We start from the raw sequence: 16,057 nt of genomic DNA, 5'->3' as shown, positions 1-16,057 counted from the left end.
TTTTCTTGTGCGCACATATGATAAACAGTTGCTGGTCTGAACACGGCTATGAGACGGAGGAGCGTGTATCAATCCTTCACTGCAATTCATTTATTTTACTCCAGCCAGCAGTTCAATCAAAATAATAATGATTCTCAAATCAGTCAAGTCATTTAAAAAGAACGACTCGTTTGCGATCTGCACATCACTACCACAGATTTCCTTGCTTTTGCTTCGGTCATGGTGATCTGCGTCTGCTGTGGTGGCTGTTCGGACCAGAGTATGTGAGCGGAGCTGGAGCGGAGCGTACCCAATTTGACTGGTGCGAGATTCCCAAAGGCTGGAGCGTCGGCCTTCTCACCAGCTCCAATTTCGCTCCAGTAGCGCTCACTTCACCAGCTCAAGGCATGCCGGCCCAGGATTAATTTGTAGTCTACTTGTGTGCCGCTTTAGCTACTGTGATGGAGTTCATTAAATATTTTCATAAAGAAAATGATAAATCAAGGTGACTTACAAAGATGCGGACTGAGAGGGAGTACAGTGATGTAGTGTCCACAACTAAATAATCTTTGTGGAATCACAAAAGCACGATGGTGTACTTACTACCTGTACACAGTGGTGGAAAAAGTACCCAATTGTCATACTTTAGTAAAAGTAATGATACCTTAATGGAAAATGACTCAAGTGAAAGTCACCCAGTAAAATACTCCTTGAGTAAAAGTCAAAGTATTTGGTTTTAAATATTCTTAAGTCTCAAAAGTAAATGTAATTTCTAAAATATACTTAAGCATCAAAAGGAAAATTATAAATCATTTCAAACTCCTTACATAAGGCACAACAGACTGCACCATTTTCTTGTTTTTTTTTAAACCAGGGGCATACTCCCAACACTCAGACAAAATTTACAAACGAAGCATGTGTGTTTCGTTTGTAAATTATGTAGGGATGACCTGGGATGTTCTCTTGATAAGTGTGTGAATTTACCAATTTCCTGTCCTGCTAGGCATTCAGAATGTAATGAGTACTTTTTGGTATCAGGGAAAATGTATGGAGTAAAAAGTACATTTTCTTTAGGAATGTAGTGAAGTAAAAGTTGTCAAAAATATAAATTGTAAAGTACAGATACACCAAAAAACTTGTTGTTGATGTTTTATTGGGCTGTTTTCCATGGTAATAGTGATCTAAATTGCTAACCCTCTTTTGATTGGACACTTGTGCAGTGATTGGTCAAAATTGCGAGCTCTTCCATAAATTTGTGGATTCGTAGATTTTTTTTAAAAATTATGCGATCGCAGAATTTTGGAATCCTGGAGGGACTGGATATCAGCCCTTTAAAAGAGGAACATGGATGCACAGACGCACTAATACTTCTACTATATGGGTTGTGTTCATATAGTAAATGAAGTAGGAAATGCTCATTTTGTTTTTTTGTGTTTTCTGTTGCTTGCCCTAATGAACATGACCCTGCGTCCCTTGTATAAGCGCACCCAGTGTCCTCTCACTGATGCATCACAATTACCTCTTTTGGCCTTCACCCCCTCCAGGGAGATTTCGGCCGAGTCAGAGCGTGAGTCCCAGCTGCTGCAGAACCACTGGTCGGAGGTTCGCTACCTAGTGCGGTGCATCTACCGCCAGACAGGCACGCCGCTGGCCGACGACCACGACCAGCCCCTTGACCGCGACAAGGAGGGCATGAAGGAGCTGGTGGACAGGTAAGACCCAGCTAGAGAAAAGGCAGCTTTTCTTCCACCCTCTTTCCCTCAGTCTGCCTCTGCATTCCTCCTTTCCCCCCTCTTTCTATTCCTTCCTCCTTCCATTTTTTCTTCCCTCCTACATTCCTATACACCCTCTCCTTCCTACCCTCCATCTCTCGCTGCTTCCTGTCTCATTCCATTCTTTCCTTTTGCCCTCCATGCTCTCTCCCATCCCTACCATCCTCTTTTCACTTCCATCTTCAAGATGATCAGTTTTCTGACAAGAGTACCAGAGTAATCATTGAATGGTTATCTCACTTTCCCTTGTCCAATTTTGCTAGATAAGAGATTACCTTCAGAAAATGGTAATCCCTACAACTATTAGCATATTTTGCTATTGTATTAGCCTATTGTACACTGGGTCTTGTGACGTCCATCTTGCACACCTCCTGTTCAGGCTGTGCGAGAAGGACCCGTACCAGCTCTACCAGAGGCTGGAGCAGCAGGCCCGCGAGTACGTCCTAGAAATGAAGGTGCGCCTGCTCAAGCACCTTTCGACCGGATCCAAGGCTGCGGCCGCCGCTGCCCAGGGCCCCCCACAGGCCCACCAGTTCATCTCGCTGCTCCTGGAGGAGTACAGCGCCCTCTGCCAGGCTGCGCGCACCATCAGCAGCTTCCTCCTCACCCTGGTCAGTCTTCCTCTGTTAGCAATAGCATTAAAGATTGCCTCATGTTAGCATTAGCTTAGTCTTAGACCAGTGGCTAACAAACAGTCTTGCGCAATAACTTTCAGGGTTGGCATTTGCGCTAGCATTAATGTTAGCCTTACTGTTGGCCTTTCCATTATGTTTTGCGTTAGTTAGCCTTTGTGGTTACCTTTACGGTTCCCTTTGTGTTAGCCATTTTGTTAGCATCAGACTAGCACAGAGGGAAAATGCCTAGTGCTGCTCACTGTCTCTTTTAGAGGTTTAGCCTGAGTTTTGGCGACAACGTGAGTTAAACCAGACTTGCCCCCAATACATGAAGGCTAAAAAGTATCGTTGCCTCAGTAACTCGCACAGGATTAACATAGGCTTTAGAATTTCCCCAGAACACAGGGACAAGCCACAGACGGTGTCACAGAATGACTCATACTTTTTGGAAGCAGTACAGAGGTTTGTCTGAAAGTTGTCACCTTAGCTTCGGGACAATAGTCATCAGCCTAGACAGCTGCCACTGCTGTGGCTATACACACACACACACACAGTGGGGTCCAGATTATTGACACCCTTGTTATAGATGTGCAGAAATGACTGTATACAAATAAATAATTTACATACTGAGCTACATTTTATGCTTAAAGAAATATGTTAAATTATATTTTATACAAATCAAATCAAACTTTATTTGCCACATGCGCATAATACAACAAGTGTAGACTTCACCGTGAAATGCTTACTTACAAGCCCTTAACCAACAGTGCAGTTCAAGAAGAAGGAAATATTTACCAAGTAGGCTAAAATAAAAAGTAATAATAAAAAGTAACACAACAACGAGGCTATATACAGGGGGCACCGGTACCGAGTCAGTGTGCAGGGGTACAGGCTAGTTGAGGTAATCTGTACATGTAGGTGGAGTCGAAGTGACTATGCATAGGTAACAAACAAACAAACAAACAAACAGCAGGTAGCAGCAGTGTACAAGTAGGGGAGCCTTTTGGTCCTAGACTTGGTGCTCCGGAACCGCTTGCCTTGCGGTAGCAGAGAAAACCCTCTATAAGTAGACTGGAGTCTCTGACAATTTTATGGGCTTTCCTCTGACACCACCTATTATATAGGTCATGGATGGCAGGAAGCTTGGTCCCAGTGATGTACTGGGCTGTTCAGAGAAAGCGATTTTGTTTATCAAGTAATAATAATTTCTCTTCTCATTCTCTCAAAAGGTAGGGGTCAAAATGATTAATGTTTCAATACTTCACCTTTTGTGGATAACTGCACTGAGTTATAGATTTTTACATTCATGAGTTGGCGAACACATTGTGAGGGATGCTAGACCATTCCTCCATACAGAATCTTTCCAGATCCTTGATATCCTTTGTCTGTGCTTATGGACTGTCCTTTTCAATTCAAACCACAGGTTTTCAATGTGTTTCAAGTCTGGAGACTGAGATGGCCATTGCAAAATGTAGATTTTGTGACCAACTAAGCATTTCTTTGTGTGTTTGAGCATACAATATAGCAGAGTATTTGAATTATTTTATAGTTATTTTTTCTTATATTTATCAAGGGTGTCAATAATTTTGGACCGCACTGTCAAAGGATTTTCAGTTTTGTATTTATTAGAGGATGATAGTGGGGAAAGACAGAGAGGTTATGTCAAACAGCTGGATTCCACCCTATGTAAACACAGTAGTGTGCCGGAGGCTGCGGCATTACCGCTAGACCGGCCAGGCCGCATAAACTTGGTTTCTAACTCTCTTCTTGTCTGGGTTCCACAGGAGAACGAACACCTGCAGAAGTTCCAGGTGACGTGGGAGCTGCACAACAAGCACCTTTTTGAGAACCTGGTGTTCTCCGAACCCATCCTGCACAGCAGTTTACCTGCACTGGTTGCACAGCTGAGGTAAGAGTCGAATGACAAAACAGCCATTAAGAATAGATTTCTCCATGATGTTATTGAGGTGTATGCTTCTTTGAGGATTATTATATATATATGTTTTATATAGTCTCCCTATATAATCCCTTTTTGTTTGACTTAGTATAGCAACATCATTAAACCTGGTCTATCCTCAAGCCTAAATAGGCCATTGGTATGATTAACTGGTCTAGCTGTGTGTTTCCAATGTTTTCTTTAAAAAATAATGCAATTTCTGATTAGGCATGGCACGGCCTCCCACGACTCGTACAGCGAGGACATGTACAGGACCCTGCTGGAGAGCTACCAGCAGCTTGAGCAGGAGATGGCCGCCGTGGCGGCCGAGTGGCAGGAGTGTGAGAAGAGGATTGACGACTACGTCGACGAACAGGTACACACACAGACCGAGAGAAACACCTCACATACACACACAATATCCCTGTCTTTGCTACACTCCACGGGCTGTTCCTTGTGTGTGACAATGGAGCTTAAATAAATGTCAATTACATATTGTGATGTCCTGAAGGTTTTTAACAAATGCATCTCCTTTGAATGGTTTTCTTTTGGTCTCTCTGATGCTTAGCAATTTGTTTTTCTCTTTCTGGCAGCTGCTTTTTAAGGTGGAGGGCCAGAATCTCACAAATCAACGGACAGAACCACATAAGTCTTTAATTAGCAAAAATGTAAGTGGTTTATCACGCAACTCAATTTCAAGTAGTATAAGACAATTACTGTAGTTATCAGCATTGTCTATCTTTTCATTCCCTAACACTTACCCCTATTATTTATGTCATATTATTTCTATAGTCCAACAGAGAAAAGGTGATTTAGGTACTACTTTTAGGTACGTTTAGGTACTGTTATTTATTAAAAAGCTGACATGTTTTGACCTCAATCTGTCAAAGCTCATAATTGAAGTTTACCTATTTACAGACTTTGAAAACAAAACAACGGATGCTGAAGGAAGACTGGGAATTCTTTAAACAGAGGAGGTTTATAGAAGAACAGGTATGATGGACAAATAGTCTATAGAAATAGTTGATTAATTTGTGAAACTGGTCAGACATATTTTGACGGTGTACCCTTTTAATATGCTGTACATGAATTTGATTTTGTCTTTGCAGTTAACCAACAGTAAGAAATCTTTAGCTGGTGACAGTAACTTTACAGACACGATGAGAATGCTCTCCTCTCGTCTCAGCATTCCAGACTGTCCAAATTGCAATTATCGAAGACGGTGAGTTTGGAGGATTAATTTTGCTTGCAATTTACAGATGGTGTGTTTGTTTATTTGCAGCGTGTCTAAATAAAATACTTCCTATTTTTTAAACAATTTTTTTTAATTTTGTAAAAAAAAAATTACCGATGTGGATATTATATGACAAGTCCAATGAGATATTCAAACTTCGTGTGAGGGTATGTTTTTAATCCGCCTTTATCAACCCAAAGTAAAACAAACCCATGTTTCTAGCCAGTACCAAGTGTTATTCAGTGACCCGAAAGGAAATGGGGTATACAAGTGTTTAGCATATCATGAACCACATCAATATAAATATCAGCCTTCTGAGATTTTCAGCTCAACCACAAAAACGATGACCTGGAACACCACCACTGGCCATCTGCAACCCAACCTTTGCGAAACCACATTTTAAAATGAACAACCATCCCTCCTCCTCCAGATGCACCTGCGACGACTGCAGCCTCTCCCACATCCTGACGTGCGGCATCATGGACTCGCCCATTGCCGAGGACCTCCACATCAAGCTGCCGCTTCAGGCCACGGAGCCCCCACAGCACCGGGACTACCTGGCCGAGGTGCACCCCCCCAGTCTGTCCTCCGGGGGCAGCTCAGCCTCTGCTTCGGCCTCCAGCTCGCCCATTACCATACAGCAGCACTCGCGCCTCATCCTGCCAGAAGGGGTCGCCACCACCTTGTAAGTCCACCAGGGGTGGCGTGTTCTTTGTTGTAAAAATATTTATTTATTTATTCAGGAGATCATAGAAAATGTATCTTCCAAACAAGACCTAGTATATAATGTAAAGCAATAAAATATCATAGAAGAAACATACAAAAAAAGCAATACATTACAATAATGTAATGTTATTTTTTAAATATTTATATCTATCAAAGATATACATGACTAAAATGCACAAAAAATGGCTTTATGAATTCATGCTAGAGCTGGGACGATCAACCAAAATGATCAACACTGACCACTTATCGTGAACATTTTGCTGATATCGATCATTACTATAAATAACCTATAGGGCCCTCCTAGAGAAATGTGAAGTATGAAATAAGTTTGCTAATACGGGTAATTGTTAATGGGACAATTGATAGCTACAACATTCAAAGTAGTAGTTTTAAGGGTAATATTACAAAAAAATAACTGTTACACATTAATGTTGTAAATGTATTGTTCAATTTATCATTCTTGTGATTCATCCAATTTATCGTGATGTGGATTTTTTTGGTCCAGATCGCCCGGGACTAGTTCATGCTACCAGTAGGATTTATCCCAATATCTAGTTGATGTGGGTATGGTTGTGGTTATGGTTACTCTAGTGGTATATGTAGTTATAACTCTTTTATCAGCTATGTCCTCTCCAATCATGTAATGTCATTTCCTATAATGATTTTTATAATGAAAACATGGCCACTCCTGTTTTGGTATTCACCTTCATTATTTTCTCTTTCCCTCCCTCTCTCTCCCTCCTCTCCTCGTAGTGGTAGCGACGAGGACGAAGTGCCTCCGCTGTTGGGCAAGTTTGCGGACATCTACCCCATGGGGGGCTACGAGGACCCAGGGGTGGTGGCCAGGATGAACGGCCTGCACAGCGAGCTCAATGGTGGCGGGGAGAACATGGCGCTCAAAGATGAGGTGTGTGGGTGGTTGATGGCTGCGGGGTGACGTTTACCCTAGTTACAGATCTAGGATCAGCTTCCCCAATCCTAACCTTAGCCATTAGTGGGGAAAATGCTAAACTGGCCCAAGATCAGCATCTGGGGCAACTTCACACTACACCATGTGTGACAGTGCCCTTGATGCAAGTTTGGCATGTTTCTCTGCTGAATTTCTCTGTGCGAAGTTTCTGGACTGGGACAGATTTGATTGTGGAAATGTACTTTGACTCTGACTCATTCCTGCTGCATTTCTGTCTTTCTCTCTCCCATCTCTATCTTCCTCACTCTCCTCTCTCCCTCTGTTTTCTCTCCCTCTCATCCTCTGCCCCCCTCCTCCCCTCTCTCTCTCTCTTTCCATTCTCCTCACTCTCCCCTCTTCCTCTGATTTTTCGCTCCCCCCCCCTTCTCTCTCTCTGTCCAGTCTCCTGGAGGGAGCAGCAGCAGCAGTAGTTCGTCGGAGGGTGACGAGGAGGAGGCTGACGAGGAGAGCGGCGGGGAGCCTCCGGGCCAGCGGGGGGAGCTTTCGCCAGGGAAGAGCAACAACAGCCCTCCGCCCTACTACCCACAGCAACAGGTACAACCACACTACACAACTAGGGCTTGAGGTAGAATTTGCATCAGGTTAACCTACTGAGATATAGAATACCTAGAGAAAGATTCTGTTCAGTTTGAATGGATTCCAATGCATAGGGCACACAGACTGCACACAGCCGGTTGTGTATGTCGCCATCTAGCTCAAAATGCTTGCAAGGAGGAGAAAAAAAGACCAGCAACACTGGTAGACATGAAGGACGACTCACGGTAGCCATCTTGTTCCTCTCTCATTCCAGGTGGAACAGCACGCCTGCGAGTGCCACGTGTGCAACCAGGACCTGTCCTCCTCCCTTGCCCCCCTGGGCCCAGCCCCCCCCCTCTCCCCCAGCCGGATCCACACCCCCCCCTCCGGCCACCACCACCAGTTCTTCACTGGGGGTGACAACCAGACCCCCAGCCACCCGGCCCTCCACCTCTACCCCCACATCCACGGCCACCTGCCCCTGCATAACCTCACCCACTTGCCCCGGCCCCTGCTGCACCCCACACTCTACCCCAGCCCCCCCCTTTCACACAGCACGGTGAGTTAACACACACATGCCACTAACAACTGTACTAGCTTGAGGTAGATGAAATCTGACCCTGTGTCAGTGGTTAAGGGCAGCTTCTATTTACTCCTCCTGAATGCTTGACAGATACAGGCTGTGCTTACCACTGCTCTGTAAGGATGTTGATAGGTGAAAGCCATTTCAACAGTCTTGAGGGAGAGGAGACAACAAATGGAAGTCATTTATGGGTATTGGGATACAGCCATAGTCACTTACAGATAGGGCTGGCACGGTTATCGTATGATTATGGACAATGACCTACAAAAATTATAATCGTATTAGTACATTCATTTTAGGAGAATGGGGGATTGAACTATGTATAGTTTACCCAATAGCATTTTTACATGAAGTGAGTAAAGTTGGTCATCATTTTACAAGCAGTCTGGAGGAGAAGATGCATTTATGAATGTTCCAAGCAATCAAAACCATTTGTTTTTTTAGATGGCTGTCACCAAAGCTGTGTTATATTCATTAGGTATGTTGTAGAAATCTTTCAAAGATGCATTATAAGCTCAAAATATTTTTAATTACAATTATGAGTAACCGTGGTCATTTGCATGACAATTAACCAAAATGCAATAATTGTCACAGGCCTAGTTACACTGTATTGGCTATACTTTGTCTATGCAATTGATGGGGATTTACATGGTTTAAGTTTCAGGATATGATTTGAGTGGTTCCCTCTTAACTGGTCATTTTTCATTGATGGACTTCATTTTGCATGGCCCGGTACCCTGGGTAGGCGGAGTTTTTGCATTTTGGACCATTCCATTGGTCCTTAAGTGAAATCTTAAAATCACCCAACAAATCGAATTTGCCCATTGATACATTCCCTTCAGGGGATTTACACCAACGTCACAAGGAAGTGATTCAACTCTGTTATACCTTTTCTGGTTGATTATTTCTCTGCAATTACATGGATATACCACACGAGGTCGCACTGTTTCAAATGAGCTCATATCTACTATGAGGGATTGCAGCTTGGCTATGCCAATCAATCAAATGTATTTCTAAATCCCTTCTTACATCAGCTGATGTCAAAGTGCTGTACAGAAACCCAGCCTAAAACCCCAAACAGCAAGCAATGCAGGTGTAGAAGCACGTCTGTTGTAAAAAGCTGTCACTATTGAAAATATGTTGAGAGACTAGCAGTCCAATCGGGTGAGAGGCAGAGAATCCCAGTGAAGGGAGCTGGCCAGACACAATCAAATCAAACTTTGTCACATGCGCCGAATACCACAAGTGTAGACCTTACTGTGAAACGCTTACTTACAAGCCCTTAACCAACAGTGCAGTTCAAGAAGAGTTATGAAAATATTTACCAAATAAACAAAAGTAAAAAGTAACACAATAAAATAACAATAATGAGGCTATATACAGGGGGTACCGGTACTGAGTCAGTGTGCGTAGGTACAGGTTAGTTGAAGTAATTTGTACATGTAGGTAGGGGTGACGTGACTCTGCATAGATAATAAAAAGTGAGTAGCAGCAGTGTACAAAACAAATGGGGGGGTGTCAATGTAATTAGTCCGGTGGCCATTTTGATTAATTGTTCAGCAGTCTTATGGCTTAGAGGTAGAAGCTGTTAAAAAGTATTGTGGACCTAGACTTGGCGCTCCAGTACCTCTTGCCATGTGGTAGAAGAGAGAACAGTCTATGACTTGGGTGACTGGAGTCTCTGACAATTTTATGGGCTTTCCTCTGACACCGCCTATTATATAGGTCCTGGATGGCAGGAAGGTTGGCCTTAGTGATGTACTGGGCCATACGCACTACCTTCTGTAGCGCCTAACGGTCAGATGCCGAGCAATTGCCATACCAGGCGGTGATGCAACTGGTCAGGATGCTCTCGATGGTGCTGTTGTATAACTTTTTGAGGATTTGGGGACCCATGCCAAATCTTTTCAGTCTCCTGAGGGGGAAGAGGTTTTGTCGTGCCTTCTTCACAGTCTTGATGTGTTTGGACCATGGTAGTTCGTTGGTGATGTGGACACCAAGGAACTTGAAACTCTCGACCCGCTCCATCCACTACAGCCCTGTTGATGTTAATGGGGGCCTGTTCGGTCCGCCTTTTCCTGTAGTCCACGATCAACTCCTTTTGTCTTGCTCACATTGAGGGAGAGGTTGTTGTCCTGGCACCACACTGCCAGTTCCCTAACCTCCTTCCTGTATACTGTCTCATTGTTGTCTGTGATCAGGCCTACCACTGTTGTGTCGTCAGCAAACTTAATGATGGTGTTGGAGTCGTGTTAGGCTACGCAGTTGTGGGTGAACAGGGTGTACAGGAGGGGACTAAGTACACACCCTTGAGGGGCCCCAGTGTTGAGGGTCAGCGTGGCAGAGGTGTTGTTGCCTACCATTACCACCTGCGGCGGCCCATTTGGAAGTCCAGGAACCAGTTGCAGAGGGAGGTGTTTAGTCCCAGGGTCCTTAGCTTTGTGATGAGCTTTGTGATGAGCTTTGTGGGTACTATGGTGTTGAAATCTGTGCTGTAGTCAATGAACAGCATTCTCACATAGGTGTTTTTTTTTGTCCGGAGACTGCAAGGGCGGTTCGTCACTCCAGTGTCTTGCCATTCACCTTCGCATCCCTGAGCCATGCTACACTTATTCATAGGACCTTCTGAAGAGATGAGTCTTCAGTAAAGACTCTATAGGAGGAAGCCCTGCCTCCAGTTGTTTGCTTAGAAATTGTACGTACAATAAGGAGGCCTGCGTCTTGTGACTGTAGCATACGGTAGGAGCCCGTGTAGTGCTTTGTAGGTTAGCAGTAAAACCTTGATATCAGCCCTAGCCTTAACAGGAAGCCAGTGTAGAGAGGCTAGCACTAGATAATATGATCAAATGTTTTTGTTCTAGCCAAGATTCTGGCAGCCGTTTGACACTAACTGAAGTTTATTTAGTGCTTTATCTGGTTAGCCTGAGAGTAGAGCATTGCAGTAGTCTAATCTAGAAGTGACACAAATTAGCGTTTCTGTATAATTTTTGGACAAAGTTTCAGATTTTTGCTATGTTAGGAAGATGGAAAAAAATCTGCCCTTGAAATATTCTTGACATGTTCTTCATAAGAGAAGTCAGGATCCAGAGTAACGCCGAGGTCCTTCAGTTGTATTTGAGACGACTGTACGACCATCAAGATTGTCAGATCAAACATAGAACTATTTTATTCTGTTCCTAGCCTATTCCCCTTGCCCCCACATCGAGCCACACAGGGCCCAAGCAGCAGGCCTTCAGCCCCTCCCTACCGGACCACGTCTACCAGAACTGCTTTGGTGGCGGCGCTGGCGACTGGAACAGCTCGCTGCAGTGCCTCTCGCTCAAGTTCGAGAACATCTGCGACGCTGCCATGATGAAGAATTGGAACCCATCAGTGCTGCTGCAGGAGCCCCTGCCAGGTGAGAACATATCTCTTCATCTAGCCCATGGACGACCAACCTTCCTCCTGGAGAGCTGGTGTAGGGTGAAATTGCCCCTTGACGCTGGTACTGAGTCCGTTTTGCATTTTCCACACAAATGGTTACAGTTAAGATTGGAGGAAGGGAAGCTGATCCTAGATCTGATAGGGAACTTCACCACAGAGCTAGCTATCATACTGCAGACTTTCACTACAAAACCTAATATAGCCCACCTGATTCTACTAATCAGCTGCTCACAAAGAATAAGTCATCTTAATTAGCTAAAAGCCTTCATACCAAGTAGTTCTCCAAGAGGAATATGATTCATCCATCCCTAATGTAGGCTAAAGGAGGAGCTGCTCATTTTATTTCAGCTCCATTGCCTGCAACTGCATCAAACCAAATTAAATTGTATTTGTCAAATGCGCCAAATACAACAGGTGTAAACCTTACAGTGAAATGCTTTATTACAAGCCCTTAACCAACAATGCTTTAAATTAGATAAATATTAAATGAGAAGTGAAATTAATGAATAATTAAAAGTAAAATAATAAGAGAGGCTATATACAGGGGTTACCGGTACAGAGTCAATGTGCTGGGGCACGGGTTAGTTGAGGTAATATGTACATGTAGGTAGCTATGGTAATATGTACATGTCTGCTCTTGTAGTAAGAGGCCCCATTCCACTCCCATTTCAGCCTCCTTCCCCCAGCTCCTCCTCCTTCTGTCGGATCAGTGTCTTTGTCCGAGGGGTGTGGTGTGACTTGGTCTCTGTAGTTTATACAAGGATGGGTCCGAACAAGGTTCAGTGTTGTGTGTTTTGGCTCTATGAAGTAGAATTGTTCCTCCCTCGTGCCATAGAATTCAATGTACACTTGAACTCTGTATACAGTGAGAGCCATCCTTATTGTTTGTGTCTGATGTTCCTTCTCACCCATCTAAATCTTTAGATTTACACAGGCTCTTACACATGCAGCTAACTCTTGTTCTTCAAATGTTTTTCGCCAGGTTGTCCTTGTAAATAAGAATTTGTTCTTAATTGACTTGCCTGGTTAAATAAAGGCAAAATAAATACAAATAAAATGGTTGTCTTCATCTCCAGGGGACATGCTGGGATCACCCCACCACCCTGACGCGCCCCTCCCCCCGCCCTCCTCCTCCAGCTATGGTGACCACGCCCACATCGCCTCGGCCGAACCCACCCCCCTTCACCTCCTCCCACCCTCGCCGTCGGAGCAGCAACAGCCCCTGCCCAGGGAGAGGAAGAACGGCGCCAAGAAGAAGTGTCTCTACAATTTCCAAGATGCCTTCCTGGAGGCCAACAAAGTGGTGATGGCCACCTCTGCCTCCACCGCCTCAGTCTCCTGCACGGCAACCACTGTCCAGTCAAGTAATAATCACATCCAAGTTTCATCTAAAAGACCCAACTCCTTAGGTAAAACTGAGGAGGAGGAGCGCAGCTTAGGGCTAGCCTGATGGAACACCGCTACGCTCCCAATATCCATACTAGCACACCACCACATGCCTGATACATTTGGTTCATTCTAATGGTGTCAGCATGCTTCATAACCAAACTAGTGTGCTCGTGTGCTCCTTTAAAAGACCTTCGCTTGAACATAAATTTATGCAGCTGTAGTACGTACGGTTTGTCCTTTTTGAGACACAGTAGTCAGAATGAATCTAACTAAAAACATCTGTAATTAATTTGGATATTTTTGCAGAGAAGGTCTTAGTTGCGCAATTGTATATTTAACTAAGATGTTTGGTGGAATATTACTCAATGAAAAGTATGTCGTAGAAGGACAGCAAAGACTTTTGAAGAATTCCTACTGTTGACCAATCACAAACAAAGGGGTGTAGACTTCGGCTACTGACTTAGTTTTGTAATTATGTGATAAAATGGGTGGGGGGGGTGCTTCCAGCTAGCAGTCACTAGCCGCAAGGCTGCGTCTCAATGGCCTGAATTAGCTTCTTCTCCTTGATCTGTACTGATGTGACAGGAAAGCTGCCTGAGAAAGGGAAAGTGTTGTGTTTGCAGCAATGATTGTAGTTTAACATGTTCCAAATACAGAACAGACAAGCAGAGGTCAGAATATACCTGATGACCCAAAAACATGGGTCTGACTTAGTGTAAATAGATTGTAAATGTATTTTCTTCATTGCATTTAAGATGACTTCTTGTGAATTGTCTCCGATCTTCACTGACCAGCTGCTGACTGTGCATAATTTCATATGCATTTGTTTTTTTCTTATGTCTGCCAGGTGATGTATTTCACAATATAGGCAAAGAGGACCATAGGCAACAACCTGGCCCCATCGCCCCTAGGAATAGCCCCACAGGCCTGGCCTCCCTCCCTCAGCTCTCGTCTGGCCCAGCCCTGCCTCCTGCCCCTGGCCCCACCGCCCAGCATCACTACCCCAGCATGGGCTCGCAGCCTTTCCCAACGACTCCCACCACGGCCCCAGGATTCATGGAGGCCCACCACCAGGGCATGTGCTTGTCCCCAGCCGAGCCACCTGACGCCGCCCCAGCCGACGGGGCCATTAGCGCCCCGCCCAGCGTGTGCAGGTCAGTCCCTTGTTTAAGTTTTCTTTTATCACAAATCTAAGATCAGATTAACCTACGCCTGATACTAACATTGACCAGTAGAGCGATGAGAAAATATCAAGGCCTGTATAGTGTGTCCAATCAAAAACACATTGTGTAGATAATCCTTGAAGAAAAACAATGGGCCAAACCTTATGTCTCTATCATAATCTGTGTGAAGAAAGGTACAACATTTGGGCGACTAAATCAATGGAGGCCAGATGAAAAAAAGGTGGTCAAGAATTTGGAAAATAGCTTTGTGTCAGCTAGGCTGGATGCTGTGCGGGAAGTAAGGCTACCTTGACAGGCTAATGACATTCATCTTTCTTCTCAAATCCGGAGGACGTTAAACAATAGAGGTATGATGTATATTGAATTTGAGACATGGCATGTAGTACTTTCATATTTTAGTATACACTGTTCATATTAACAGCGTTAAACAAGCATATCTCTGTGAAATGTCAACGGAGCACTGAGCGTGCTGCAAGCTTTTATTTTTAATATTGCCCATGAATTAAAATCTGATCCTGTATCAGTTGATTAGGCAAAACATCTGCCAACTACCTCTCCATGGCTATTGGAGAGCATTGAATTGAAACCACCTACTGATGCTTTGAGTGTGCTTCTAAACAACGAGGTCTTACACATAACCAGAACATTGGAAGCCCTTCGCTCCCTTCAATACTCCATAAAATGTATGTCAACGTTACTTTCCAATGGGCATACCGAGAGGCCAAACTGATCAGTCTTACTGAAACTTGGTTAGATGACATGTCATTGACTCAGAACTGAGCTTTGTCAGATTCAGAACACCATACAGGCATGACATTGATATGGGGAAAAGCACGGAGGCAGGGTTTGCATTTATGTCAACAAAGCATACAGCAGATCTGCCAATATCCTGAGCCCTATACTTTGAATGAGGTTTGAGGAGTTAGTGAGGCAACTTTGGTCAACTGAGTTCAACTGTAAATAACCGGTCATATGAATGTGGCTCAGCTTTTAGCCATGTACATTTCTATGGCAACGAGTCCTTCAGAACTAACTTGCTCCGGGTCAGGCTAACTCCATTTACTCTGAATGAAGTGTGGTTGGAGGACCAATGAAATCATATATTCCCTCCCTCTCTGAAATATTGCATCATCATCCCCTTGGCTCCCAGTCTAAGGCACTGCATCTCATTGCAAGAGGTGTCACTACAGTCACTGGTTCGAATCCAGGCTGTATCACATCCGGCCGTGATTGGGAGGCCCATAGGGCAGCGTACAATTGGCCCAGCGTCGTCAGGGTTTGTCTGGGTAGGCCTTCATTGTAAATAAGAATTTGTTCTTAACCTGACTTGCCTAGTTAAATAAAAACATTTTTTTGTAGATGACTGAGTAAATATTGTATTAATCAATGTTTTTTTTGTGTTAAAAAATATAGTAGTGTTAACATTGATAAGCACACCAAAAACGACATTAAATCGTCGTTACAATACGTAATAAAAGACCGACAGCACTTATAGCGGCCAATTTCACACTAGAGCCTGCTGAATTTGCGAGAACTTGACTCTCTCATTGATTTAGATTTTTTAGCATTGTCTCAATCAAGAGTTCGGCGTGCGACATGCATGCACTGTTACAAGCCTAGAGTTAGCAGCAGGCAGAAGAGCGCAATATCCACTATCGTAGTATGACTGACGTCTCAGCTGGAATGTGAGGCTAACTGAAGTTGGCTAGCTTTATAAAAGCCTGAGTAGAT

General features: G+C 44.0%; 1 protein-coding gene across 2 annotated transcripts in view; it reads left to right on the top strand.

Moving 5' to 3' along the window:
- Window positions 1-16,057, top strand: part of fam193a (family with sequence similarity 193 member A) — a 31,701-nt gene that overhangs the window by 5,938 nt on the left and 9,706 nt on the right. Inside the window, exons 5-18 of one of the 2 annotated variants that reach the window (XM_021619094.3) lie at window positions 1,524-1,691; window positions 2,131-2,362; window positions 4,150-4,274; window positions 4,530-4,677; window positions 4,895-4,969; window positions 5,220-5,294; window positions 5,411-5,523; window positions 5,966-6,220; window positions 7,015-7,168; window positions 7,613-7,765; window positions 8,022-8,306; window positions 11,511-11,727; window positions 12,830-13,117; window positions 13,990-14,296. In XM_021619094.3, the coding sequence (XP_021474769.3) occupies window positions 1,524-1,691; window positions 2,131-2,362; window positions 4,150-4,274; window positions 4,530-4,677; window positions 4,895-4,969; window positions 5,220-5,294; window positions 5,411-5,523; window positions 5,966-6,220; window positions 7,015-7,168; window positions 7,613-7,765; window positions 8,022-8,306; window positions 11,511-11,727; window positions 12,830-13,117; window positions 13,990-14,296 (2,595 nt within the window). Of the gene's footprint in view, window positions 1-1,523; window positions 1,692-2,130; window positions 2,363-4,149; window positions 4,275-4,529; window positions 4,678-4,894; window positions 4,970-5,219; window positions 5,295-5,410; window positions 5,524-5,965; window positions 6,221-7,014; window positions 7,169-7,612; window positions 7,766-8,021; window positions 8,307-11,510; window positions 11,728-12,829; window positions 13,163-13,989; window positions 14,297-16,057 lie in introns of both variants that reach the window. The other variant, XM_021619093.3, reaches the window with a different exon arrangement.

The sequence above is a fragment of the Oncorhynchus mykiss genome, chromosome 10, assembly GCF_057628025.1.
Source record: "Oncorhynchus mykiss isolate SJ-2025 chromosome 10, ASM5762802v1, whole genome shotgun sequence".
Taxonomy (NCBI): Eukaryota; Metazoa; Chordata; class Actinopteri; order Salmoniformes; family Salmonidae; genus Oncorhynchus; species Oncorhynchus mykiss.
Note: the sequence above shows the minus strand (reverse complement) of the source record. Positions and strands in the feature narration are given on the sequence as shown.